Source organism: Pantherophis guttatus, chromosome 1 (assembly GCF_059756535.1).
Source record: "Pantherophis guttatus breed Tessera chromosome 1, ASM5975653v1, whole genome shotgun sequence".
NCBI lineage: Eukaryota > Metazoa > Chordata > Lepidosauria > Squamata > Colubridae > Pantherophis > Pantherophis guttatus.
The window spans coordinates 269496236-269522843 of NC_142063.1; the positions used below are offsets into that span (position 1 = coordinate 269496236).

A 26608-nucleotide genomic window follows, 5' to 3' on the forward strand; every position below is an offset into this window, starting at 1 on the left:
TCATTCTATGGACCTTATGGTTATACTGAGATGCAAACCATCATACCATATGCACTTATGTTTATGGCTCATGTTAAAATTCTGTGGGTATATATTGATATACTGTATTATTTTTATAAATAATATGTCAAAAGCCCTGAATGAATGACTTTTATACTGGTTTTGAATTTTTGATGTCCTTCTACTGGAGTCAGCTTATTCAGCATCTTGATTGTTTTAATAAAAATGTGTTTTCCATAGTAATATTTCTTTTTTTTCTCCCTCCTCTGTTTTCTTTCAGGTCATCTCTTTGACCTTAATCCTTTAAAGAGACAGGCTGGCTACACTCTCTCTGATTTTGGGAACCAAAGAATGTTCCAGTTGAGTGTGTGTGATGAACCCAACACTTCATGTGGTGGAGGCATTGGTAAATTTTGACTTGCTGAGATGCTGATATTGAACCCAGGTTCATAGGATGGAAAGAGATTGTTGTGATACTTTGTTTTCTTAAGCCTATGTTATCATTGATATGTGACGCAACAGTAGTAATGTAGTAAAGTACATTTCAATAAAAATGTAGGACAGTATCTGGATAACAATATGTGCTCTTCTCCTGGGGTAAGCTTTTCCTTCCTTCCCCGGATATCCAGTTTATCAGCTATTCATACAATCTGTGCAGGTAGGTCTCAATTAGTGCATTAATGAATTCCACAAATGGTCACATTATTTGAATTCACATTATTCAAAGAGATTTTTCTATGGGAAGTAGGGTAATTGGTTCCAGCTCAATGGAAATAGGCAGTTTTAAAATGCAACATAATGTTTATATGTTTATTAATAGAATACTGTATAAAAGTAAAAAAGGTTAAACCCACATCCAAAGTATATATGATATCTTCTGTATGCTGCTGCAGTTCTTCAAACTGAACTTTCCTTTTCTCCATTTTGCACAAAAGACCATTAGCTTCTAAAACCCCAACTGTGGCTGTGTATGCACGAGCCTCAACTGTATATATGCAGCCTTGCACTAATTGAATGCTGACTTACATTAAAGGAGGCTTGGTATCAGTTTATAAACTATGCTAAATCAAATTTTGCACTATTCAAACTTGCTCTAATTGTGATCTATCTGTAACTTAAAAAAATAGATAACTGTAAAACCTGCTACACGGCTCAGATTTCTTAGTTTCCATAATTTACCTGGGGTAGCAGTAAAATGCTTATTGGAGTGCATATGCATGTTATATTTTACAAGTGTGCACTGAAGTCCATTATGCCATATTTATTTAAACAGCCACTTGCTATATTGTTAACATAATGAGATACAAGATAGGTGGAGGAAAAAGGTGCATATTCACTGCATATCATGCTGTGGAGTGGATATGGTGGAGATACTATCCCATCTATCTGATGTTAAGAAACCTACATAGCCTCCTGTTAGGCATTGTAAGCCTTAATTGACCACTTTATATTGAAAAAATAAGTCTGAAAGAACAAAACTGTATTAGGACTATTCAGTGAATCATTGAGCAACTTGATCCCAGCACTGGAGAATAAATAGAAGTCTTTTTAACCAAAATCATAAAAGCATATATTTTTCTTGATGTATTAATAATGTAGCATTTTCCCTATTAATTGTGTTGAAGTTAATATTTCTTCTGTCAAAAAACAAGGAAAAAGAAAAAAAAGCACTAGAATTGCTCTATTAATTCTGTTAATAGGAGTTTGCATCACGGGTGGCCATCAGCCATCAATTAATGCTGGACAACTAAGCAAAGCATTAACCTATGAAGATGGAGTTTTGAAACTTGTCTACAAAGAAGGCGAGTCCTGTCCTGCAGATCCTGTTTTGAAGTACACAAGCTATTTCACCTTTGTATGCAGGTTGGATGCTGGGCCCGGCAGTCAGCCGGTTCTCATTTCTTTTGATGAGAAAACATGCACTTATTTTTTCTCTTGGCATACTGTTTTAGCCTGTGAAGAAGAAAGAGTGGTAAGTAAATTGACTGTTTTATCAACTTAAATTTATCTAAAATGACCTGGCGTTATTTAAGATTTTTTAAAAGCTTAAATCCTCTAGGGTTGTTTTGGGGGAGGAGGGAGTTGCAACATAATACATTTACAGATTTATTACACTCATTTGTGCTATTTTGCATCGCAGTTGTTGAAGTAGAATAAGCTAGTCTTATTAAGCATAATAGAGGCGATATAGTATTTATTAATTAGATCACTTGAAATCTCTCTGCCAAAAAGGCACTCAACTCTAGGACAACACAGACATAATACAACTAATGATTAACAAAACTGAAGCAAGCCATTGTAATTTTGAAAGACAGTTAAAATTCATCTTAGCCAGAGTAATTGGAGGAGGAGGAGAAGGAAGAGATAGAACAAATTTATTTATGAGATGTCAGGCTGAAGAAGAGAGCCCAGAATCTCACAACTAAGTCCCTGAATAGCATCATGTCTGTATTTAGTCTCTCTGTCGTAATTAGTATGTGCAGAACATTCCAGGCATAACTCAACTGGCTTGGTGTACTTCATGTCCAGACCAAAATACGCACATACGGTTATTGTTTAGTTCCATAATCAGGCTACTTTATCTTGGGCAGGTGGAAATAATAAAAAAAAATCAAGGACAATGGTGGCTGAAGGGAGGAAGGAAAGGTGTTGGGAAGAATGGGGAGTCTAGAGGTATGAGATATGCTGCAATATCAGCAACAGATGAAGGGAGAGGGAGGAAAGAGATGAGGTGCAGGTGAACTGGTTTTATATGCCATACTGGAACATAAATGATGGAAATAAGAGAATGCCATGGGTTTATGCCATGGTTGTCCAGTGGTTAGAATGCAGTATTGCAGGCTAACTCTGCCCACAGACGGGAATTCAGTCTGGACCGGCTCAAGGTTGACTCAGCCTTCCATCCTTCCAAGATCGGTAAAAAGATATGCTGGCATTGTAAACTGCTCAGAGAGTGCTATAAAGCATTATGCAGTGGCATATAAGTATTATTGCTATGCCATGCTGAAAGCTGCTGAAAGTAAGCGGTGACATACATCCGTTTTTCCCTTATTCACTCAATACAGATTTATCTATAAATGTTAACAATCAAATTTCTTTCTTTCTTTTAATAATTTTATTAAAAGTTTGTAAAAAGATAAAAGCTAATACAATAATACAAGAAAAAAATCAAGGGGAAAGCTAAAAGTATAAGAAATTTTAAAAAGTTTAAGGAAAGATTGCAAAGAAATGATATCTCATCTTAGCAGTTACGTTTACAAGTTGGCTCTCTGTTGTTTTTGTGCAGATATTTCCTTACTTGGCTAGGCAACATCTTCATGTTGGAAAAGAGCAGGGTTTGCTCTCTGTTTATATAGAATAGCCTGCCCTGTCAGTATTGGTGATAGTTCCTTTATAGTTCCTTGATAATAACAGTAATAAAACAAGACAACTCCTCCTTTTTCTTTTTTTTAACTTCCTACTGTAATAAATTCTTTCCCTCCAATTTTTATGGATGAAATGTTTTATGTTCTTTTTTCCAATATGTATCTATAATCTGTCATAATGCTTGTTTCGACTGATATGTGAATCTTCTCTCCCCCGCCTACAGGTAGACTGCTCTGTTACCAATGGCAGCAGAGTAATTGACCTTTCCCCTTTAATCCATTGGACAAGTGCTTATGAGATATTTGATGACTTTTCTGACCAGAATCCAGATTTCTATATAAATATTTGCCAACCATTAAATTCCATCAAGGATGTCAGTTGTCCACCTGGAGCAGCTGTCTGCATGATCCCATTTAATGGCTCTCCTGTAGTAAGTAATATTATCAGCATGTATCAAATTGTCTTCTTTTTCACAACAGGATATTAGAATGAATTTCTAATGTACTGTAGCTAATATTATTATTATTATTATTATTTATTCGATTTGTATACCGCCCTACTCCCGAAGGACTCAGGGCGGTGAACAGCCAAACAATAATAATAATAAGCTGGTTTAGTAGATTAATGTATTATTTAAGAGCCCAGTTCTTCGGTCACTTCACATTCTTCAAATAATTATTTGGAAACGCAATTTCAGCATTTGATATAGGATAAAATATTGAAAGGAGGAGAGGAAAATGTTATCTTTGGGATAACTGTTTCACTTTGGGACACATCCACTACTAAAAAGTCATGGCCCAAATTTCAGGAAACATTTCAATTATTTTCAAAGGGTTTTTGAATTTTGAACAATATGTGTTCACATATCATGGCAAATCTCTTTAAAAATTGAAAAGATCTACAACCTTGGGGCAAGTAAAGATTATGCTTATTATTCATTAAAGTAGTCCAATTTCTTTCAGTCTTCTATACAAACAGGAAGAAACATTTTGACTGCTTTAAGCAGCTGACTTATTTAAAATTAATACGATTTTGAAAGTAGAACAACTCAAACCGGGTCAGACTACTTGAAATATATAGCTTCTGATTCTTGGGCCATTTTGTGCTAAATGGATAGCAATTTCAGATAATGGATCATATTGATCTTGCCTATGTTTTTAGCAGTACTATTGTAAAGATTTTGAGTACATCAGAACAAAATGTAATTGAAATCATATCTCATCATATGAGAAATACATCATAAAAATGGATGGATTCCTTCTAACTCATTCATTCATTCTGTCCCTTATTTTAACACATGTTATTACAATTTGTATATAGATAGAAGTAATTTATTTCCCAGTTGATGCTGAAGCTTCAGTTTCATTTTGTGGTCAATCATATTTATATTATATTTAATTAGGATATTGGTCGAATCACAGCACCTCCTCAGCTCAACAGTGCAACAAATGAAGTTAATATTGCCTTCAACAGTACCACTCCTTGTCCAGAAGATAAAAATATCAACTATTCTTCCCTTATTGTGTTTCACTGCAAAAAAGGAACAAATCTGGTAATCATAGTTTTATTTTGCTTGTTGACAAAAACTTAGAAGTATTTACAAATTAAGAAAAGGTTGGGGGGAAAAAATCCCTTCCAGGCATAGGGCACAACCAAACAGCTGGTTTAACCTTGTCCAGTTTGTGAGTTGGCAGAAAGCATGAGGCAAAAGAGCTATGCTCTGTTTGCATAGCTAATTCCTACTCTGCTTCACTAATGAGACTGGTGAATGAGGTTGTCTGCTGCCAGGAAAGTTAATGTGCAGTAATTGGTGGGTTTTCTAGTGGCAGAGAAGACATTCTTCAATTGCTTTTCTGGTGGAGTGAGAGTGGGACTCCAGAAAATGGAGAGTTTTGGAGATGATTAGAAAACTAGATTTATTGAAACTGATCTGTGGAGTAGATGGGGGGGGGGCTTTCTTGTCCTGCTTTACCAGGAAACCCATAACTTTCTTGTGCATCACCTATGGTGCCAGATCCATGGGGTAGGTTAGGTACACAGATATAGGAGGATTAAGATGGGTACAGATGGAGGGGAGAGTCTCCCTTGCTTCATTGGAAGCCTCTATTCAATCAACAAATCACTTGTATCTACTTGGAGAGGTTAGTACATATCCTTCCCTCTCAAATTCCACCATGCTACAAGAAGATTCTGAGAACAACCACTACCCATCCACAGGTGACCACACCAGACAAAACCAAAAAATAGGTGCTGGACACATCCGTTCCCTCCTGCATCATTATCTACCACCAAACGACTCAGATCGAATGGATGGCATAGCTTGTGTTGGGAGAAGATTGAAAACACTTATTTCCACATTAGATCGATACATTTCAAAGTTGGCTGACCTCATCTTTGATTTGGAGATGCATTATGTTGATATGTCCTTGTAGAATGCTTAGTGAGGCATGACATTAGAGGGATATTAAATGTGCTAATAGATATGCAAGGTTCCTTAACTACAAATTAAATAATTTCACCCATCACAACGGTTCAACTTTCTGATTAGTAAAATAGATACTTTGCCAACAGAGTCCATGATGATGATGAGGGGGAAATGTATTTAATTTTCTGCTTTTGTCAGTTATCAAGCACTTGTTTATTCCATTTTTTAACTAAATGAGAAGTGGAGAAAGAATGAATTTTGAAGGCTCAAAGGGAATATTCAAGTTGTGTACATAACCTGATATCAAACCCTTCTCTGGTACAGGCAAATTATTTTTTAAAATTGTCTTAGATTTGTATATAAGCATGTGATCTGCAGTTGTCTCCAGAAAGTCAGCATGAAGCAACAGAAGTTGGGACATGATCTTATTCTTTTGTTGTTGTAGAAATTTTTGAAGCTTGATTATTTCCAGTGTCATCAACCTCAGTCACAGCAAGCAAAACCAACATAATATAAATAAAAGCAGATGGGTTTATTTAACTTCAGTGTGTGCTTAATTTTCAGTCATTTAGCTTTCTTATTGAGACATCTGATTCTCAAGCTTAACCATTTTATTCCCTTGTTTGTTGTGTTGGTAATAGGGGAAGCCCAGAATGATAGAAAAGTCCGGCTGTGAATATATATTTGAATGGAGCACCCCAGTGGTATGCCCTGATGAAGAGAATGTTTTGGGCTGCTCTGTCATGGATGAACAGTTACACTATGCTTTCAACCTGTCAAGCCTTGCAGGAAAGCCCTATAAGGTGATTGTATTGCTGTGGCTAATAAGGGGAACCGTTAATACTGTTCTGACATGAAAAAAGTGGAGTTGGTCTGTTGCAGAGCCACGTGATCAGAGCTCAGCGATAAAATATATGCTTTTAGCACCATCCCAAATCACATATTCTGGGATAAAGTAAGAGGGGAATCAGGTTGCAGCACAGTGGCAAATTTTATGTATATCAAATTATTTTGTCAATGACTCCCAAGGGACTGAGCTGCATTTCTCATATTTTCTCTCCAAAACATGAGAAGTTGAGAGTAGTAGTTAAGGCGTTGGGAGTGGAATCCAACAGCAGCATTTGGGTTAGTCATTATTGTTTAGGCCAAAATATGTCAAGAAACCCCGTGGACATAAATTTGAGTTTCTCTAGTAAAATAGGGTGTACATAATATAATAAAATGTGCTCATCATACAGAAAGATTTCTTTTTCTGCAAGACATGGGCCTAAAAATCATGCATATAATATAGATGCATTGATCATCAGTAGATGAATAAATACCATCAAAGGCATTCCTAGAACTGTTTCCCCCTATGAGTGTGAGATGAAATTCTGGTAACAACGGTTGGAAATTTTACGAGCATCATATTCACAGGAGTATTTTGGAAAGTGAGCAAAGCAACCCTCTGAACCTGCTGTATAAAGTGAACATTCTCTGGAAGATTCATTCTGAGACCCTTCACACGTTACTTTACATAATCTGGGGAGGCCCTTGGCATGGCCATACTGAACTTTTAAAAATATTTAGCATTTTCTCTGATTCCATTTACAGTTCTTTAATGGTATAGTTTTGGCTGTCAAAACAGGTTCCTTCTGGACGTAGGAGCTACCATCTTGGGGTATGTTCAGAAGCAGCAGATATACCTCAAGGAAAATGCAAAGACGCTGCAGTTTGTCTTATCTCTGGCAGTAATGCCATCTCATTTGGCAACAAAAAAGAAATAAAATTGGACTACAGGCATCAAGATGAAGCTGTTTTCTTGCAATATAAGGGTGGTGATAAATGTCCTCCAGGTATGAGATTTGCAAGGAATTTACTTCGAAAATTACACCATTGTTGCTTGGTATCTTAATTCATCAGCTTTTAAGTTTAAGATAAACTTTCTTTCCTTAATTTATTTAATCCTAAAAATAATTCCATTGAGAATTTAAGGAAGGTAATATTTAAGGCTACTCAGGCTGAATTCACCCATAGAATTTTACTGAGTGATTTTGAGATTGAACTTTGTCCAGTGATATAAATTAACTTACGTACCATTCTGGACTATTTAATTATAAGAGGTGAAAAGGAGGAATTGATGGATAATACAGAGTGTCTTCATGCATATATAAATACATGCATCTTGAACATTGTAAGATGCTGTTTTTGGACTTGCGTCTTGTTCCTCTTTGTACAATGTCGTTTTGAAAGGAGAGCTGGTAGGCAGAAGCATTCCAGGTGAAAGTGGCCAAGAGTGATGATCTTTGAGACCATCTCAGTTTGTTCTAAAATAAACTTTATGTAGAAAAATGGTGGCTGCTAGCAGTAGTTACATAAATTATTACTTAAAACATGGCCTTTCTTAATTCTGGGTGCCATTGACAAACCACTTCTGTGCTAAGTTTTTTGTTAAGAAATATTTATATTTTACTGTTTATATTTCATAGGTATTGCCCATTAAATATTTTGTCTGTTTTTTTACTTCCAGTGACTGAAAAGGGTGAGCTTTGTGTCTTCCCTTTCCAGTATAATGGTAAAAGTTATGACAGGTGCATAGCGGAGGGACAAGAGCGTCCATGGTGTGCCACAACTGATAACTTAGGGAGAGACCAAAAATGGGGATTCTGTGTAAATGGTAAGTAAGGAGATCAAGCTCTGCTACACAGGATGAAGCATTAAGATGCACAGCTGTACTGTATAGTGATGGAATATCTGGTGGCTTGAGATAAAACAACAGCTGCTGAAAAGAAAATCCAATCAGGATACAGGTAGTTCTTGACTTACGACCACAATTGAGCTCAAAGTTTCTGTTGCTAAATGAAACAGTTATTGAGTGAGTTTTGCCCCATTTTATGACCTTTCTTGCCATGGTTGTGAAGTAAATCACTGCGGTCGTTAAATTATTAACATGGTTGTAAAGTGAATCTGACTTCCTCATTGGCTTTGTTAGAAGGTCGCGAAAGATGGTCACACGACCCCAGAATACTGCAACGGTCATAAATATGAGCCGATTGCCAAGTGTCCAAATTTTGATGTAGCCATGGGGATGCTGCAATGGTTGTGAGTGTGAAAAATTGTCATAAGTCACTTTTTTCAATGCCATTGTAACTTGAAATGGTCACTAAACAAGTGGTTATAAGTTGAGGACCACCTGTAATTTGTATTGCTGCACTTTAGGTGTTGTTTTGTAACAGCACTAACATCAGTCTTGTGCTCTAAATACAGACAATAAATACCACAGTGTTTGTATTTGAATAGCATACGTTTATCCATATTTGGGAGCATCATTCAGAGAGAACTGGCCATTAACCCTGCCTGTTGATGAATTACAGGTAGCCCTTGACTTACGACTGCAATTCAGCCCAGAATTATGCTGGTTGTTAAGTGGGCCATCACATGATCAATTCAGTTTTTTGGCTGCCAGAACCTTTGAATCATCAAAGTCATAAGTACCTTTCTTGGAGTCTTTTGTAACTTCGAACAACTGTTAGGTGACTGGTCATAAGTCAAGGGACTACCTCTACTATAATTGGGTTTCCTGCTGAGGCCAGGAAAAATAGAAACCTCATGCAGGTTAATTAACCCCCTATCATGTTTTCTTGAAGAAGAAAATGTGACTGAATATTAAGATTGGGGATTCCAAGTATACTTGAATATTAATACCCTCCAAAATCAATAAGACTCAGCTTATTTTAAATACATTTCTAAATGAGAATTTTATAGGAAATATATAAGATTGCTTTGCTTTCTGAAACCTCCCTCCTTCCCAAATTCACTATGTCCCTTTTGATATTATTACTTTGAATTGGAGTATAATAATTCCAGCTCTGATCACTAACTCAGATAGCTGATATGCCTAGACTTATACAATTTTCCCCAAATATAACACTACTGAACCATTGTACCCTATGGACCATATGAACATTACAAGGCAAAGATAGATGTATTTATTGTTAATAACTTTCCTATAGAATTTAAGATTTACAGTCTTGTTTATAAGCTTTTGTTTATATCTTGCAGAAGCTGGACAGCGTGAATCTACTATTATTTTTAAGTGTGATGAAAATGGTAATAGCGGAAGTCCTCAGTTGTTGAGTGAGACCCTTGGCTGCTCTGTCACATTTGAATGGAGGACACAGCTTCTATGTCCTCCAAGGAAAATGGAATGCAAATTTATTCAGAAGCACAAAACTTACGATTTGAGAATACTTTCCTCACTCACAGGCTCATGGGTCTTCGCAGACAAGGGCAGCTCGTGAGTGTGCTCAACTCAGTTGACTAGTTTGTTATTCATTGCCAGCATAGCTAATCATTCTTCCAAGTGTGTATCTTGTAATTCAGGCAAGGTTGCCTAAGTTTCAGGAAAGTGTCTAAGATTAGGCAGTGCTTAAATCAAGTTTTGTAGTCCTGTTTTTTTTCAGTCAAGGGACTGATTGAAGGAAAACGTACATCAAAGGGAAATGCAGGGTGCTTACTAATTATAAGGGGGTATATCTTTACTAGAATTATTTGACCACTCAGCTTTGCTCTGTTGAATAACCTAGAATCATTGGGATACTGTGTTTAGATTGACAATCACTTAAGAAATTGCCAGATGGTAAAAAAATTCTAAAAAGATCTTTGAAGTTTATAGAAGAACTTTTGGAAAATTCTTTCAGTCAAGTAACCTTACATAAATTGGTTGTCATAAATAGACAATGTTCCATTTCATGTACTTGGAAATTTAAAAAAATATAAGATAGTCCTTATTGATGTCCTATATTGATTGTCTATTTTTAAAAAAACTTTTGAGTGAAAGGTAGAGTATTGATGCTTTAAATAATTATTACATATGTTGTGCACTGACAATAAAGATTTGAATTTGAATTGAATTGTATTAAACTGATGGGAGGTCTGCTGAAATGACCGTCTTTTCCTTCTTGGATTTAGTTACTACATGAACCTTTGTCAGAGAGTCCATGAAGGACCCTCAGGCTGTCCTGACAGGGCAAGTGTTTGCCGACGTAATCAGAATGGTGCTGTCCAAGTTCTGGGGTTAGTTCATACGCAAAAACTTAATATTACAGGTATGTCTCTGGTGTCCCCTACTATTTTATGCAGGGGAAAGTGAAAATAGCCTTAATTTGTTAACATTTATTTATTATTTGCCTTGCACCATTTTGTATTCCTATGCAATCAAATCCAGGTGGTATACAGTAAAATTGTGATAAAAAGATTAAGTTGGTCCCACATTACTAACGAATACTTAAGCCACAGCTAAAAGCAGAATTGTTAGCTTTGCAAGTTAAAAGTGTCCCAATGTTCATTTGCTAGGAGCTAAATATTCAATAAAAAATGATAAGGTTTTTAGTGCCATCCAGGATGCCAGAATGAAGGTGCTTGAGTGCACTTTTGTTTCACCAAGTGGAAAGAATCATAAAGTCTGTTTTCTAGCTTATGTCCATATCAGGGGTGCGTTCTACTTACCTTTACTACTGGTTCGCATCATGCCCATGTGCGCTCTTCTGCGCATGTGCAGATCACTTCTGATGATGTCCAGGTCAGTGGCGGAGGCACCTGCCAATTTTACTACCGGTTCTTGCGGACCAGCCGGCACCACTGGTCCATATCCTTTGCAGAGAAAGGAACTTAAGAAGATACTCTGTAGATGTTTGTAGATAATGAGTGGGTAAAGAGGTCCCTAATGTGAACTGATCACTCCTTGAATAGTCTTATGGCAGTGGTTCTCAACCTGTGGGTCGGGACCCCTTTGGGGGTCGAACAACCCTTTCACAGGGGTCGCCTAAGACCATCGGAAAACACATATTTTCAATGGTCAATGGAATAATTTTATGGTTGGGGGTCACCACAACATGAGGAACTGTATTAAAGGGTCGTGGCATTAGGAAGGTTGAGACCCACTGTCTTATGGTGATAACCAGCACTTAAAACAGGGCCTGGAAGCCTGTTGGTGGCAGCTGCAAGCTATGTGTTGATCTTGCAACAGTGGGTTCCACTCTAGAGTTATCCTTAGGTTTAATTTTGTTTTCTAATTTCATTAGGGTTACATGAGCTCATTTGCATATGGATGCATGAAAAAAACCCTAAAGCTAATAGATATTATCCATTACCTCCATGCAATTCCCCTTAAATAAAGTGATGTAGAAATAGTCTGCAGATGTGGAAATAGAAAGAAACCTCCTGGTGCTCGGTGCTTATATGGGTCTTTAAAATTCAAACAGTTGTTGGAACAAAATATTTTTAATTTTGCAAAAATATTGATATCAATCTATGAAATCAAAATATGGACATATACTAAATATATTCATATGCCCCAGCTATAAAATATTAGCCCTTGAAGATATAACCAATCATTTTTGATGAAGGAAATATTACTAAGGCCAAGTCATAAAGAATTTTAATTTTTTTTAAAAACCCTCACAAATAGCACCTAGTTAAATTCATTTTGCTTTAGATTCAGAATCTCATTTGCTTTTAATAAAATCTGGTGCTTTATTTCAGGTGACAAAGTTCTTGTCAGCTACTCCAATGGTCATGAATGTCCACAGAGGAACAAAAAGGCAACAACGGTGATAGAATTGAAATGTGGAAAAACTGTTGGGTTGCCAAGATTCAACAGGTAAGGAGGTACATGGATGATTGGTTTTTTATGGCATAACAAAGGCCACCTCAGCTTTTATCAAGGTATATATTATGCACATGGCATCATTTAGGTTTTAGGGAAGGTTTCTTTAATCTAATGCAGGGGTGTCAAACTCGCGTCGTTATGGCAGCGTCACGTGACGTATCACAACTTTTTTCTCCTTCGCTAAACTAGGCATGGGCGTGCCGTGAGTTTGACAGCCCTGATCTAGTGTGTTCTATATATTTCAGTAACTCCTAATCAGCCACAATATGGCCATACAAATGAAGTCAATAAAATGAATGAGTGAGTGAATGTTGAGAAAGACCAATATTGTGGTGTGGAAGAGTGATCTACACTTATCACCAAATTAAATAGTAGAAATAAAATAATTGTCATGCTAACAGTACCAATGAAAATAAAATCTATGTTCCAGTCTAGTTTTGGTTCTAATTCTTCCATTTTTTGAGCATGAATGTCTGTATCTGCTGAAAACCAGCTGCAGAGGTCGGCAATTCGGCGGTTTGAATCCCTAGTACAGGTCTCCTGCGTGAGCAGGGGGTTGGACTAGATGACCTCCAAGGTCCCTTCCAACTCTGTTACTGTTACCCCCCATGAAACCATTCTGCTCAGTTATGAGGCAGTGTGGAAGAAATAGAAGAGAATTCCCCCCCCCCCTTTTTTTTTTCTTGACAGCATGCCGGTCAAGGTCAAATTCTCTAAAGGTTTACATTGGGTTACTAAATAAAACCATCTGTTCTAAATGGGTGATTTATAAACCTTTGCCTCTTATGGCTATAAAGAAGCGTTGAAGTAATTCTTTAAAACTGAAACTCTTTACATAATTTCATTCTGATTTACACAGCAGAAAAAGGTTTTTTTTTTTTTTTGTTTAAACTTTATTGAATAAACCCAATTGGCTAGGTTCAAAAAGAACATTAAATTATGAAGTAGAATAACCATAATGGAACTCGGGAAAATATGTGCTTGATTTAAGTTCAGTGAAATGTGTAAATCCAACCATCACATCCACACAATAGAAAAGATAAATAGCAAATTTTATTTCTCTACCTCTTAGTCTTTATTATCATGCCATTTCTGCCTCTGCTGTTAATTTCCCAAATGCTTCCTTTTAGGATTGATGAAGAAAATTGTGCCTATTATATTACCTGGGAAACTCGAGCTGCTTGTGCTGTGAAACCTCAAGAAGTAAAGATAGAGAATGGCACAGTTATAAATCCAGAGACAGGAAAGAATTTCAGTTTGGGTAATATTTATTACAAGTAAGTTAACATTTTAAATATTTATAAGAGACCAGGAGAAGACTCTTAATAATCTGCTTTTTAGTTACCAATTGGTGTAGTGAAAAACTGTTAGATGAACTGCTGAGCAAAATGTCTATCTGCCACTTCTAGAAATGTGAAGTTTCAAGTCATAACCATCAATCTGGATTTTTTTTTAAAGTGATGCAATAACTTTTAAATCTGGGTGGATGTACTGACAACTTTATAAGAAGGGTCGTTTAAGAACTAAAGTTTGGTATATGGTGTATTGGTTAATACATTTCTTAAGGAATTAACTAATTTTGCATTTGTATGGCTTATTTATGTAAATTAAATAGATAATTCTACTGTTACAAAGTTATGTGTGCATATTGAAAAACAGACTCCATTTTCTCACAGAGACAGATTCATCTTAATCTGTTGGATTTTTTTTTTAAAAAAGATTCTCTTAGTGCAACATAAATCCATAGACTAGTAAGTAAATCCATAGAACAGAAGTAAATTCCACTCCAGGAGGTACAGTAGCAAATTTGTGTATATGTGGTAGATTGATGCAAAAGCTATATGGTAGATTTTCCAATCTTTAGGAAAGTACTTATTGTAGATATATTATAAAGCTATGATAAATATATAACTTTAAATTTACCCCATCATTTAAATTTATCCCTATGCCTATCATTAAAAGTAGAAACTAGTTCTAGAATGAAGGATATTTGAACAAAATATTTTCTCCAACCCAACTGTGTATTCTTGTGCATTATACCTATGGTTTTCATAAATAATAGTGAAGATGGGTACAGGTAGTCCTCTACTTATGACCACAATTGAGCCCAAAATTTCCATTGCTATACAAGACAGTTGTTAGGTGAATTTTGCCCCATTTTAACAAGCTTTCTTGCCACAGTTGTTAAATGAACCACTGAAATTGTAAAGCTAAATACTGTGTTAGGTTAATCTGCCTTCCCCATTGATTTTGCTTATCAGAAGATCACAAAAGGTGACCCAGGGATCCAGCAACTGTCATAAATATAAGAGTTGCCAAGCATCCAAATTTTGATAATGTGACCTTAGGGATGTTGCAATGGTTGTAATGTGTGAAAAACAGTCATAAGTCACTTTTTTCAATGCCATTTAAACTTTGAACGGTCACTAAACGAATGGTTGTAAATTGAGGACTACCTATATAGCATTTAGGTAAAATGAAAATAGAGGAATTGTAGATTACTTGGAAATGGGTGAGGAAAGTCCTTGCTAGATGGAATTAAACTTGAGATTTTAGGTGAATTAAAATAGATTCTTTAGAATAGCAGTAATTAGCTAGGTGAAAAGAGGTGCTTCCAAAGACTTAGCTCTGGTTATTTCTGTACCATTATTCTGTATATGTGTGAGTATTATGTAATTTTATTTTTATTTTTTTGTTTCAGATTATACAATGCATCAGGAGATTTCAGAACAAATGGGGACAAATACATTTATGAGATTCAGCTTTCTGCTATCACTGGTTCAAAGAATCCAGAGTGCATAGGAGCTAACATCTGTCAAGTTAAAATATCAGATAAACGTATTCGTAGAGTTGGATCATCAAAAAAAGCTCACTATTATATTCAAGGTAAGTGGTGACTTGCTAGGGATGATGACAGCCTGGGTTATATGCAAAATAGAAACCCAAACTAAACCAATTGTATTGGGAATTCTGTTGGAACTATTCCACCGTTCACTAAAAATAAAATCTAGAATGTTTTACTTATTCCTAGTTTCTTCTAAATCTTCTGTTGAAATCCAGAGTGATTCCAAAGTGATTTTACTAAGCAAGTAGGGCAAGTCTGCTATGTTGTGCCTCTCCACCACCATCACCACCCAGCCCCATGTCTGCTGAGGTATCAGCCCCAGAATGTAACTATGTCCCATAATCAGATATCTCACTCACATGCCCATCCTCAATCTTCCCAGTGTATTTCCTTCTTATCCTTTTTGCCACCCTTCAGTTTTTTTTTCAAAAAGGCTATATCCAGTCATCCCAACACAATCCAAGACAGGTGCTCCGATTCTTTAGGGCACGCCTGTCAAACTGGCAGCCCGTGGGCCAGTGGCCCGCGCAGGCCACACCCACCCGTTTCACAAAGGCAAAAAACATCGCAATATGTCACGATGCGGCCCACGTTGCGAGCAGGTTTGACACCCCTGCTTTAGGGCTCTCTTAAAAAGCCACCTTTTTATGGCTCTCCTAAAGTTTGATTTTGGGAGATTTTTTTTTTCCATTCTCACCTTCCCCTCCCAACAATTCTATTCAGAAGGACATATTTCAATGTGTATCTCGAAGAAAACAATCACATTTCATTCCATATAATTGAGGAAAGAACTAGCCAGCAGTAGCTGTTTTGTGCCTAAATTATTTGAGCATAAATCTACCCAGTAACTTTTGTGTGAGAGGGCAGCCATATAAATTTGATAAAACATATATAAATAAAGCACATCCCCATCATCTACTTATTTGTTATAATTATACTGATGCCTCAGTATCAGTGTATTTTCTTTATTCATTCTCCCTGTTGATTTCTTAATGTCTCCAAATTCACCTTCTTGGTTTCAATTCCTGTGAGTAGAACTGAATAATGCTATTAATAACCTGTCAGTTACTCCCAACTCCGAAGGATATTAATGTATCCTCTTGTCCCTCCAGATGTTAGCATATACCCTTTCTTAGCTGTTTAGGCAAATTGAGAGGCATTGAGAATTTGTGAACAGTCCTATTTTTTTGGACATGGGAATTCTTTGATCTGACTGTCTGTGGAAATTCTCAGTCATCCAGGTCATGGTTGTCTTTGACAAGGTGCTTTTCAAGAGGCTACTGGACTTTCTGGTTTTTCTTTGAAGACATTTTGCTTCTCAGGAGAGCTGAAAAAGCTTCTTGGATGAGAAGCGAAATGTCTTCAAAGAAAAAGCACGTTTAGGATTTTGATTCTGACCTTATCCTATCCCAGGGAGTGACGATAAAATGGCTCCTTATTTCTGCTTATCCCTATATATAGAGGTGGGGGGGAGAGAGTGAGTTACATTTCACCCTTCTATCTTCCCTCTATTTCCTTTCCAAGTTAAAGAACTGAAAAAGCAATACTTAATAACGGAAGAGCAGAGTGAAGGATAAGTTGTTGGATATACAGTATAATTTTTTCACTGCATCTTCTCTTGCTTTCTGAGAGGAGAATGGTTGAAAAAAAATTATTTTTTTATACACATAGATCCTGTTTTTTCATTTGCTTAAACCAAATGTGGGAAAACAAAAAAGATCAATCTTTGTGTACTTACCTCTTTTCCTTCCATTCATTACACGAATGGAAACTTAATGTGTTAATTTGCCAGCTCACCTCCATGAGAGGCAAGAACAACATTATTTACTAAGCGAGAATTTAGCAACTTTTTTGTATAAATAAGAACAAGTAGTCCTCACTTAGCAACTGCTAAGTGACCATTCAGTTAGGATGGCGCTGAAAAAAGTAACTTTAGGACCAATGCCTATATTCACAATCTTCACAATGTCCCTCAGTCATGTGATTGCCTTTACAGTTAGTATGACTTGTTCTGTGCTTGATCTTTCTCCCGTCCTGCTTGCAGAGCAGAGAACTTGGAGAAGACGGGAGTAAGGCACACAATGGGGAAAGTACATAGAAAGAAATACAAGGGAGGAGTTATTAAAAAATAATAACCTATTTTCCTGAAAAAAGGACATCCCCTGATAAGCCAAATTGCGCTTTTGAGCGCATGCGCTAAAATAAGGTGCTCCCTGCAAATAAGCCCTCCCCGAAAATATTTAACCGGATGCGCAGTCGGTCCCCGCCATTTCCTCTGGTTAGGTTTAGGGAAACAGCTGGAAATCAGGTAAGACAGCAAGAGGAGCCCCCGTCTTGCTCCACACGCCCCAAAATCATAATACCTCCCTGAAAATAAGGCCAAGCACTTATTTCAGGGTTCAAAAAATATAAGACAGGGTCTTATTTTCAGGAAAACATGGTAGTCAAGCACAGGAGAGATTGCCCACAGAAATTGATTGGGTTTCCTCCTCTCCCCCCCCCCCCCCCAGTTGCTTGTTTAAGCAATCTCTGCTCTGGGGGGGGGGAAGGGGGGGAGTGATTTTTTAAATAGGCAATTGCTCCTATGCTTGGCCCCATTTTTTACTCCCTCTTCCCTCTCTGGCAAAGAAAGAGATTGGAGAGGAAGGATTTATAACAGAATAAGTAGGCACACAATGAGGAAGTAGGCCAGCAGCTGTATCTTGTGGAAACCTGCAAGACTGAAAGTACATTTCTTCCCTGTCACCTTAACAGCCCAAAAATTAGGGAATGTCTCTTTTGAGATATCCACAAAATAGCCACAACCAACAATTGATTGTGAATTTTTTATCTTTTTTTCTTCCTTTGCAGATGATGTTTTGGATCTTGTGTTCGTCTCTGACTCCACATGTGGCAGAGATTCCCAAAAATCTGTGTCCTCAACTATTGTCTTCCACTGTGATAAAGATGCTGAAGAAGGCATCCCAGAATTTCTTCATGAATCAATGGACTGCCAGTACTTATTCACCTGGTACACCTCGGCGGTTTGCCAGTTGGTGTAAGTAAATTTCATGAGAATAATTCTTGTTAATTCTTACTTCCATGTTTGTTTGTCTGTTTTTTAATTGTAACCCAAAATCATTCTGGAGACTGGCAGTCTCTTAAAATTGAGTAAAAAAACCAATGCCGGGAAATTTTGCTTGTTTGGTTGGAAGTTGATTAATCTCCTCTGAAATGGGAGGATTAAAATAATTAATTTTTAAAAAGTACTTATAATTATAGCTTATTCTATTTCCAGGAATGTATTGGAACATGGTTGTTAATCATTTCCAAATAGAATAGAATAGAATTCTTTATTGGTCAAGTGTGATTGGACACACAAGGAATTTGTCTTAGGTGTATATGCTCTCAGTGTACATAAGGAGAATAAAATACATTCATCAAGAATAAAAAGATACACTTCATTCTTTATTCTTAGATTGACTTAGTGATAGTCAAAGTTATTAATAAGCTATCAAATCGTACTAGGAAACAAAAACAATATAATTGAAAGATATACAACCTTCATCTCTTGTTTCAGAATTGAACAGAGTTTTTTTTTATACATTATTAAATTTAATTAAAAGTTTGCAAGGATCATTTATGAACTGAGTCCAGGGAAATACAATAGAAATATGTACTCTGAGTAAGGCTAACTTGTCTCTTCTTCTCTGCACCAAACCTTTCCAAGGGTTAAAGAGACCCATTCTAGTGGACAGAATAGAGAGAACAGGAGGGCTGCTTTTGCAGAACAGATGATACCTTTTGAATTCAAATTCCCATTTCTTTAATCATTTGCAGTAGCTCTGAAACAACAAATGATGGAAAGTATGTGGAAGATTTTTCTAAAGGCCTTTCAGGAAGAAGCCAAGCAGTTGGAGCACTATTGAGTTTACTTCTTGTGATTCTCACAGCATGTCTTGTGATCCTGTTACTTTACAAAAAAGAAAGAAGGTAGGACAAAAGAGAATGCTCAAGATGTTTTGCTGTTGCAATAACTCCCCAATATAACATTTTGGAAAAGTTTTAAAGCCAGAAAGCTTGGAGTATCATTGAAAACAACATGTCCAGCACCCATAAAACTGTGCTAGAACGGTTTCTTCATTAAATATTATTACTATTCTTAAAGGATAGTAGAAATGGCAATAGCACTTAGACATACATACCACTTCTTAGTGATTTACAGCCCTCTCTAAGCGGTTTACAGAATCAGTATATTGCTCCCAATAATCTGGATCCTCATTTTACAGACCTCGGAAGGATGGAAGGCTGAGTCAACCTTGAGTCGGTGAGATTCAAACTGCTGAACTGTTGGCAGTGAGCAGAATTAGCTGCAATACTGCATTCTAACCACCGTGCCACCACAGCTCTTATAGTAGCACACAACAAAATAGTACCGGTCAATATTCTGATATCAGACCACACCTCATTTTTAAAAAATCAAGCACAAGTGTTTTTGAAAGAGCTAATGTCTACAGGCATCTTTAGAAATTGCTATTGGTGTTAAAACTTTGCTACTAGTAGCATGTCATTCCCACTTTTGTCATCCACTGTAACCAAACTGCCTCCTGCCTCTAGTCTGCCATCAGGGTCCTCTTCAAAGCCTGCAGTGCTATTCCTTGACATGTGGGCTTTCTTTCTTTCTTTATTTTTTCAAACATGGTATCCCTCTTTCCCCCTTTCATTTGCAACTTGATAATGGCTTGTTTTATTGAGAAGACACCCAAACTTACGTTATCTCAGAATATAAAGTGTATAACATTGATGTTTTGTTTCGTAGAGAATCTATGAAGCAGAAGATAGTCAACTGCTGTCGGAGATCATCAAATGTTTCTTATAAATATACTAAGGTATTTTATTATATAAGTGCATCAAATATTCTGCTTACAGCTCTGTATTGTAATCATAACTATACTGTGTGCAGAGCTATATCCCGTTTAAAATTAGCGCTACTTAATTATATATAAACATGAAGTATAAATAATTGGATGAAATTTACAATCTGCCCTACCTTCACTAAGCATTATTTATTGATAGCTTTCAGTTGAGATTTTTGGCTATTGTTCAGTATTTGAAAGAACTGTATAAAAATATTTCCATTCCTCCAAAGCTTCATGTTTGAACGGTTGTAGGAAAATATTGAAAGCATGGCTGTGTGTCATTTAAAAGGAATAAGGGCCAAATGGAGAAGCAGCCAGATTTTTGAAAGAGAAGGTGTAGAGGTTTACAGCCTATTCCTCTAGATCACATTGTGGAACTGATGGCCTTCTGAACTATAAATATAAGCCATCCTATCAGTGTCCATGCCAGATTCTTAGAAAATATAGTTAGCAAGCGAAGGTGACAACTTTCTCATCCTGTCTGTAGAAAACAACTAAATTCTTTTATGTAGGAACAAGGCTGTTTGTATTTAATCAAATAATGTGGTGCGTAAAACTTTGGGAATCCTTTTGAATTTTCAATATTTCTGCATAAATTTGATGTAAAACACGATCTGTTTTCCATACAAGTCCTAAAACCAGATAAAGAAAACTCAAATAAATAAATAAGCCAAATATATATATTTGTTTATTTATTGAAAGAAATGATTCAAAACTATTGGTAAAAGTACATGAACCTTTGCTTTCAGTAACTGGTATGCTTTCCTTGGGTAGCAATAAGTGCAATTAAACATTTTTTGATAACTGTTAATCAGTCCTGCACATCAGCTTGGAGGAATTTTAGTCCATTCCTCCATACAGAATAGCTTCAACTCAGAGATGTTGGGGTCTTCTTCACATGAATTGTTCTCTCAGGTTTTTCCACATTTCTATTAGATTAAGGTATGGACTTTGACTTGGCCATTTCAATACATTAACTTTCTTTTGATTTAATCATTCTTTGGTTTTATGACGTGTGTTTTCAGCTGTTGTCATGCTGCATGATCCACTTTCTCTTAAGTTTCAATTCTGGGACACATATCCTTACATTTTCCTTAGAGTTGGCCATACAATAATTCAGAATTCATAGTTCCAACAATAATGGCAAGCCATCCTAGTCAAAAAGCAGCAAAGCAGGCCCAAACCATGATATTGCCATCACCGTGTTTCACAGATGAGACAAGGTTCTTGTGCTGGAATGCAGTGTTTGCCTTTCACCAACAGAATGTTTTTCATTCAAGGCAAAAAACAAAAACCTGTTTTAGTCTCATCCATCCACAGAACGTTCTTCCAATAGCTTTCTGTCATATTCAGGTCTTCTGCAAACTGTAGATGGGCAGCAATATTCTTTTTGGAGAGAAGTAATTTTCTCTTTGCAATCCTGCCATGCACACCATTATTCTTCATTGTTTTCTTGATGATGGTTTCACGAACACTGCCATTTATCAATGAAAAAGAGACCCTCAGTTTCTAAAACATTACCTGGGATTCTTTGAAAGCTTCCAGTATATTATACACCTTGCTCTTGGTGTGAGCTTAGTGGATCAAACACTCTTGGGGAGGGTAGAATTGAGTTGCCTCCATTTGTACACAATCTGCCTTACCAGAGTCCAAACCCTTTGGAAATAGCCTTGTAACCCCCTCTAGTCTGTTGAGAATCAGCTGTTTTTCAGAGGACTTCAGAGGTCTCCTTTGTTCTAGCTATTACATATTTCTACGTATCTGTATCATAAAGATTAGACTTTGATAGTGGATTCCCAGAATTCTGTTCTTTAAGGAAGGACTTCCCACATTCACATCTGATCACGATCACTCTAATTTCCCCTTTAAATGAATTTATATTTCTAGAGCTTCACATACTTTTGCCACACAGAAATATGTAGTTTTGGATAATTTTCCTCAATAAATATATGAACAAGTATAGTAAAACTCATTTGTTTAATTGACCTTTCTTTATCTAGTTTCAGGACTTGTGTGAAGAATACATCACGTTTTAGGTCATATTTTTGCAAAACTATTGAACATTCAAAGGGGTTCACAGATATTTGAGCACCACTGAAGAGATCCATAAAGCACTGTGTTCTTTGCCCAGTGATCCATATAACCTGAGCAGATGCTTTTCAAGATCTCAGGCAAAGGTTTTCCCATTGTTTGTTCCTGATTCTCTCTAGTAAAAGAATTGAAACTGCAAAACGCTTATTTTGTTGAATATAGTTCTCCAAAATCAGACATACCTTGCTTTTCAGTAAACTAAATTATCATGTTTTTAATACCATTCACTACCTGTGTGTCCTTGGACTTAACAGATAAATACTGAAGAAGTAAATGAGAATGAAACAGAATGGCTCATGGAAGAAGTAGCTACACCCAATCACAGTTCAGGAAACGAAGCACACATAAATGGCCACGTAGCACGAAAGGCAGCCATGTCAGATACCCTCATGTCCCTTCCGGTGGATGACATGGACAGCGAGGATGAAGTATTGACAATACCAGAGGTGAAGATTCATTCAGCAAAAGATGTTGATTCAAGAGGCTTGAGCAGCACTAGAAGGCCTTATCATAACAAAGCTTATAAGCCTTCAGGCAGTGGAAAAACTGCTCTGCCTAACGGAAGGAAGAATAGCAAAACCAGCCCCACTTTTGGTCAAGAAGAAATGCAGAATTCCATGAACATTGCATCATACCATGATGATAGTGATGAGGACTTGTTGAACGTTTAACCTGCAATTGTGCCTAATGAAAATTCCTTATGTGTATATGTATATTAAATATATTAAGGTGGGACAGCAAAACACTTCCAACCAAAAAAACGAAGACTTGAGTTGCAGATGCCTTTAGCAAGGGATTGTTTCAAGGGAAGGGGAGAAAGGGTCAGTCCTAGTTGTTTACAATGATTAGTGACAGCTGGGTTTCTAGCATTCAATGAATGAAATAAAGATAATTCTCCTTAGCTAGAACACTCACACATATCCCTTGGGAAGGTTTTAGAAACTATCATATTTTACAATGATGGGCTCAAATCCAAATGAAGTCCTTTCCGCTTCATTGTGAGACTTGCATTTTAACACACTTTATATTTATTGCTCTCACTACTCAGGTTCACTGAAAAAAAATTTGTTCTTCCTGCAGGCAGGGTATTTTCTTCTGTAGATTCACCCATCTCATTAGGTTGGGTTTCTTTGGTGTACATCTTGGAGCTGGTCTGTATCTTGAATTTGCCTGTATATTTGATTTCTGTAATCTTATTCAATTAAAATGATTTGATTTGATTTGAAAAATGTTTTAGCTGGAAGATATAAATCCTATAGCTTTAGCCTTGAGCTGTGGCTGTCCTTTGCATGTTAAGTCTGTTTTTTGGTACCAGTCATATAATGTCGTTCATCAGTGTTTACAAGACTGTTGGTATAGCAACCCAGTGCTATCCTTCAACATTAGCTGGGCAAAAAATAATAGAGTATGCCCTTTCCCAAAGACCCTTTCAGGTTAGATACTAATGCTTGTAGCTTTTTCTCGCCAACTGTTGTTGTGATGAAAAAACACGTGTACCTTTTTCCGAATGCTGTCTCTCATCAGAAGCTTAAACAATATTTTTTTTTCCTTCTTGGGAAATTGCCAACTAATTCCAGATCAAACTAGCGTATCAGCTTTATTGCCCTACAATTTTTTATCGCTGTTTTAAAGCCGCAGCCTTGCAGAACATGGGCACACTAAGGTTTTGGTACTAGGTGCATTTCCTTTGAAAGGTAAAACTCTTTGGATATTGTCACCGAACTCCATCATTGTTACATGCTGCAACAATTAACCTTAAGGGAAAGATGGAACAAGTTCTTCTTGCAGTATTTAGCATCTTAGTGCTTTTTAAGAGGCTCATGGCCAACATGTGAGTTTCTAAGAACTGTGCACCAGTATTTAGGCTGGTCAGAGGCTCTTCCTTCATTCCTCCTTTCTACCTTGTACTGTTTGCCTTGGAGTACTTAAGATTGGCTTCCTCTTGGTACCTGGATTTGATGTAACAAAGTGTTTAAAGAATTTCAATAAATAAAAATTAAATTATGTTTCTGTAGGAATCTGTGTAGTACATGTTTTTTCATGCCTTCGCATGTTTATTATGCTCGGTTTTCAAACAAGCAAGGGCCAAACCTTTCCAAAGGCCTTAATGCAGAATGCAAATAACTTACAAAATAGTGATGAACCACGATAATGTTAAAATGGGTGAAAGAAGGATGGTATGAAAAAGTTCATTTCAAGTACCGATATGGCAGATTTGTTGGGAGGTGGTCAGCATAAAATGTTAGTAAGTAAATAAAATGCTGACTTCTCCAGTTACATGAAGGGCACTAAGGTAAATCTTAGAAAATAGTCTTTCAAAGGCAGAACTACAATGATAAGGGGCTGCTGAAACTAGTACTGAATTGGAAACTTGAAGGACTGCATACTCTCGTGCAATACTCAGTATACTTTTACATTTAAAATTGCAAAGTTGCCTTTAAATATAAGTACTGTTTAGAGTTACTATAGGTCTAATACAGAGATGGGTTGTTAAAAACAGCATGCTTCTGGCATGCACTGCAGCAATAGCAATAGCACTTAGACTTATATACCGCTTTACAATGCTTTACAGCCCTCTGTAAGCGGTTTGTAGAGTCAGCTTATTGCCCCAACAATTTGGGTCCTCATTTTACTCAACTTGGAAGGATGGAAGGCTGAGTCAACCTTGGGCCTGGTGTGATTTGAATTGCCAAATTGCAGGCAGCCGCCAGTCAGAAGTAGCCTGCAATACTGCACTCTAACCACTGTGCCACCGTGTAAGTTTCCTCCCCCCCTTAAGTGCAGTGCTTAAGTAGGTAGAAGCCTACTCAAGAAAATTGAGTAGAAGCCTACTCAGTTTGTCAAGAAAGACAAATTGATCCCCATTTTAATCTGTATCGTATCTATTTTTTCTAGAGTATGTTATAGTTACACCACATTATCTTAGGTTTACTCATCCTAACTGCATTTGTGCAACCTACCGAACTGTAAACTTAATCACACAAGCTTGGTTCGTCCAATGCACTGAACTACAGATTGACCAATTGGACCACACAGTACTAGATATTAAATTCCAGAAATTTCTTTGGGAGGCCTGTGGGTATGCATGTACAGTAGCATAAAGGTAGTCCTCAACTTACAACAGCTCATTTAGTCACCGTTCGAAGTTAACAATGACACTGAAAAGGTCACAGTTACGACCTTTGCAGCATCCCTATAGTCACATGATCAAAATCCCGATGCTTGGCAACTGGTTCATATTTATGAAGGTTGCTGTGTCTGAAGGTCACGTGATAATCTTTTGCGACCTGACAGTCAATGGGCAAGCCAAGTAGCAAACGGATTACCAACTTATCAACTGCAGTGATTCACTTAACAACTGTGGCAAGAAAGTTAAAATGGGACAAAACAAATGTCTCGTTTATCAACAGAAATTTTGGGCTCAATTCTGGTCATAAGTCAAGAACTACCTGTATATCTTTTTCTGGGATTGTTCTGTAGCCATGGACAGGAAAATTAGCTTCTTTTTAAGGAATTTCAAATGGATGCTATTTTTGTTCCCCTGCATGTTCCAAGCTTTTCTTTTTGAAGTGAATCCATAACTTTTCTAACAAACCTCACAAAACAATATGGGTGAATTCAACTGCAGTCTAAATTCAAAAGTAGGATTTAATAACAGCAGCACATGTCTATACTCAGTGATGCTGTCAAGACTGCTGACTTCAAACCACAATAATTTGCACTAAGGTACCAGGTTTGGAATTAGGAATATGGTCAGACTTCAAGGCAGACCAGACCAGACCAGAAAACAGACTCTGCAAGGACTCATGGAATTATATTTTATTTTTGCAGAAGTTCAGCACCCCCACCCCCACTCCATTACACCAGAGAGAATCTAGATAGAGCAATCTTAGATTTCTCTCGCTATCCTCCCTCTCAGGGTTAAACTGAGGTTTATGGAACTGATCTTGCATTCCTTCTTTCAGACTATTCCTATACTCCTCTATGGACATTTAAGTATATCTGCATTGATCTATAGATGCAACAGGAAATATTTTCTGCAAAGGAATCTACTTATTTGTCACAATTTCATAGGATCCAAAGTGCATAACATGGCAAACTTCATCAGTTTCTAGACAACTATCTATACAAAAATAACACATCCCACTATCCAGGTATTTCTGATGAATTTTCTCTGACTGAAATAGCTAATGTCACTCTGTCGTTTGTGCTCCTTGATTATTTACCTGTGGAAAAAATAGTTTGATCTTATAACACCATCCAACAGGAAGCAGTGGAGAAATTAAAGACTAAGGGTTGGATGGCATTTATCCAGATCTCTGGTTAAACATCTT

General features: G+C 36.8%; 1 protein-coding gene across 1 annotated transcript in view; it reads left to right on the forward strand.

Moving 5' to 3' along the window:
* IGF2R (insulin like growth factor 2 receptor) overlaps positions 1 to 24292 on the forward strand; it is an 84615-nt gene extending 60323 nt beyond the window's left edge. Inside the window, exons 33-48 of the mRNA XM_034428528.3 lie at positions 281 to 406; positions 1701 to 1972; positions 3590 to 3796; positions 4769 to 4918; positions 6433 to 6594; positions 7419 to 7626; positions 8301 to 8447; positions 9833 to 10067; positions 10742 to 10878; positions 12314 to 12431; positions 13571 to 13717; positions 15142 to 15326; positions 18136 to 18322; positions 19105 to 19257; positions 20084 to 20153; positions 22529 to 24292. Of these exons, the coding sequence (XP_034284419.2) occupies positions 281 to 406; positions 1701 to 1972; positions 3590 to 3796; positions 4769 to 4918; positions 6433 to 6594; positions 7419 to 7626; positions 8301 to 8447; positions 9833 to 10067; positions 10742 to 10878; positions 12314 to 12431; positions 13571 to 13717; positions 15142 to 15326; positions 18136 to 18322; positions 19105 to 19257; positions 20084 to 20153; positions 22529 to 22945 (2921 nt within the window). The 3' untranslated portion in view covers positions 22946 to 24292. The remainder of the gene's footprint in view (positions 1 to 280; positions 407 to 1700; positions 1973 to 3589; positions 3797 to 4768; positions 4919 to 6432; positions 6595 to 7418; positions 7627 to 8300; positions 8448 to 9832; positions 10068 to 10741; positions 10879 to 12313; positions 12432 to 13570; positions 13718 to 15141; positions 15327 to 18135; positions 18323 to 19104; positions 19258 to 20083; positions 20154 to 22528) is intronic.
* Positions 24293 to 26608: the final 2316 nt, after the last annotated feature.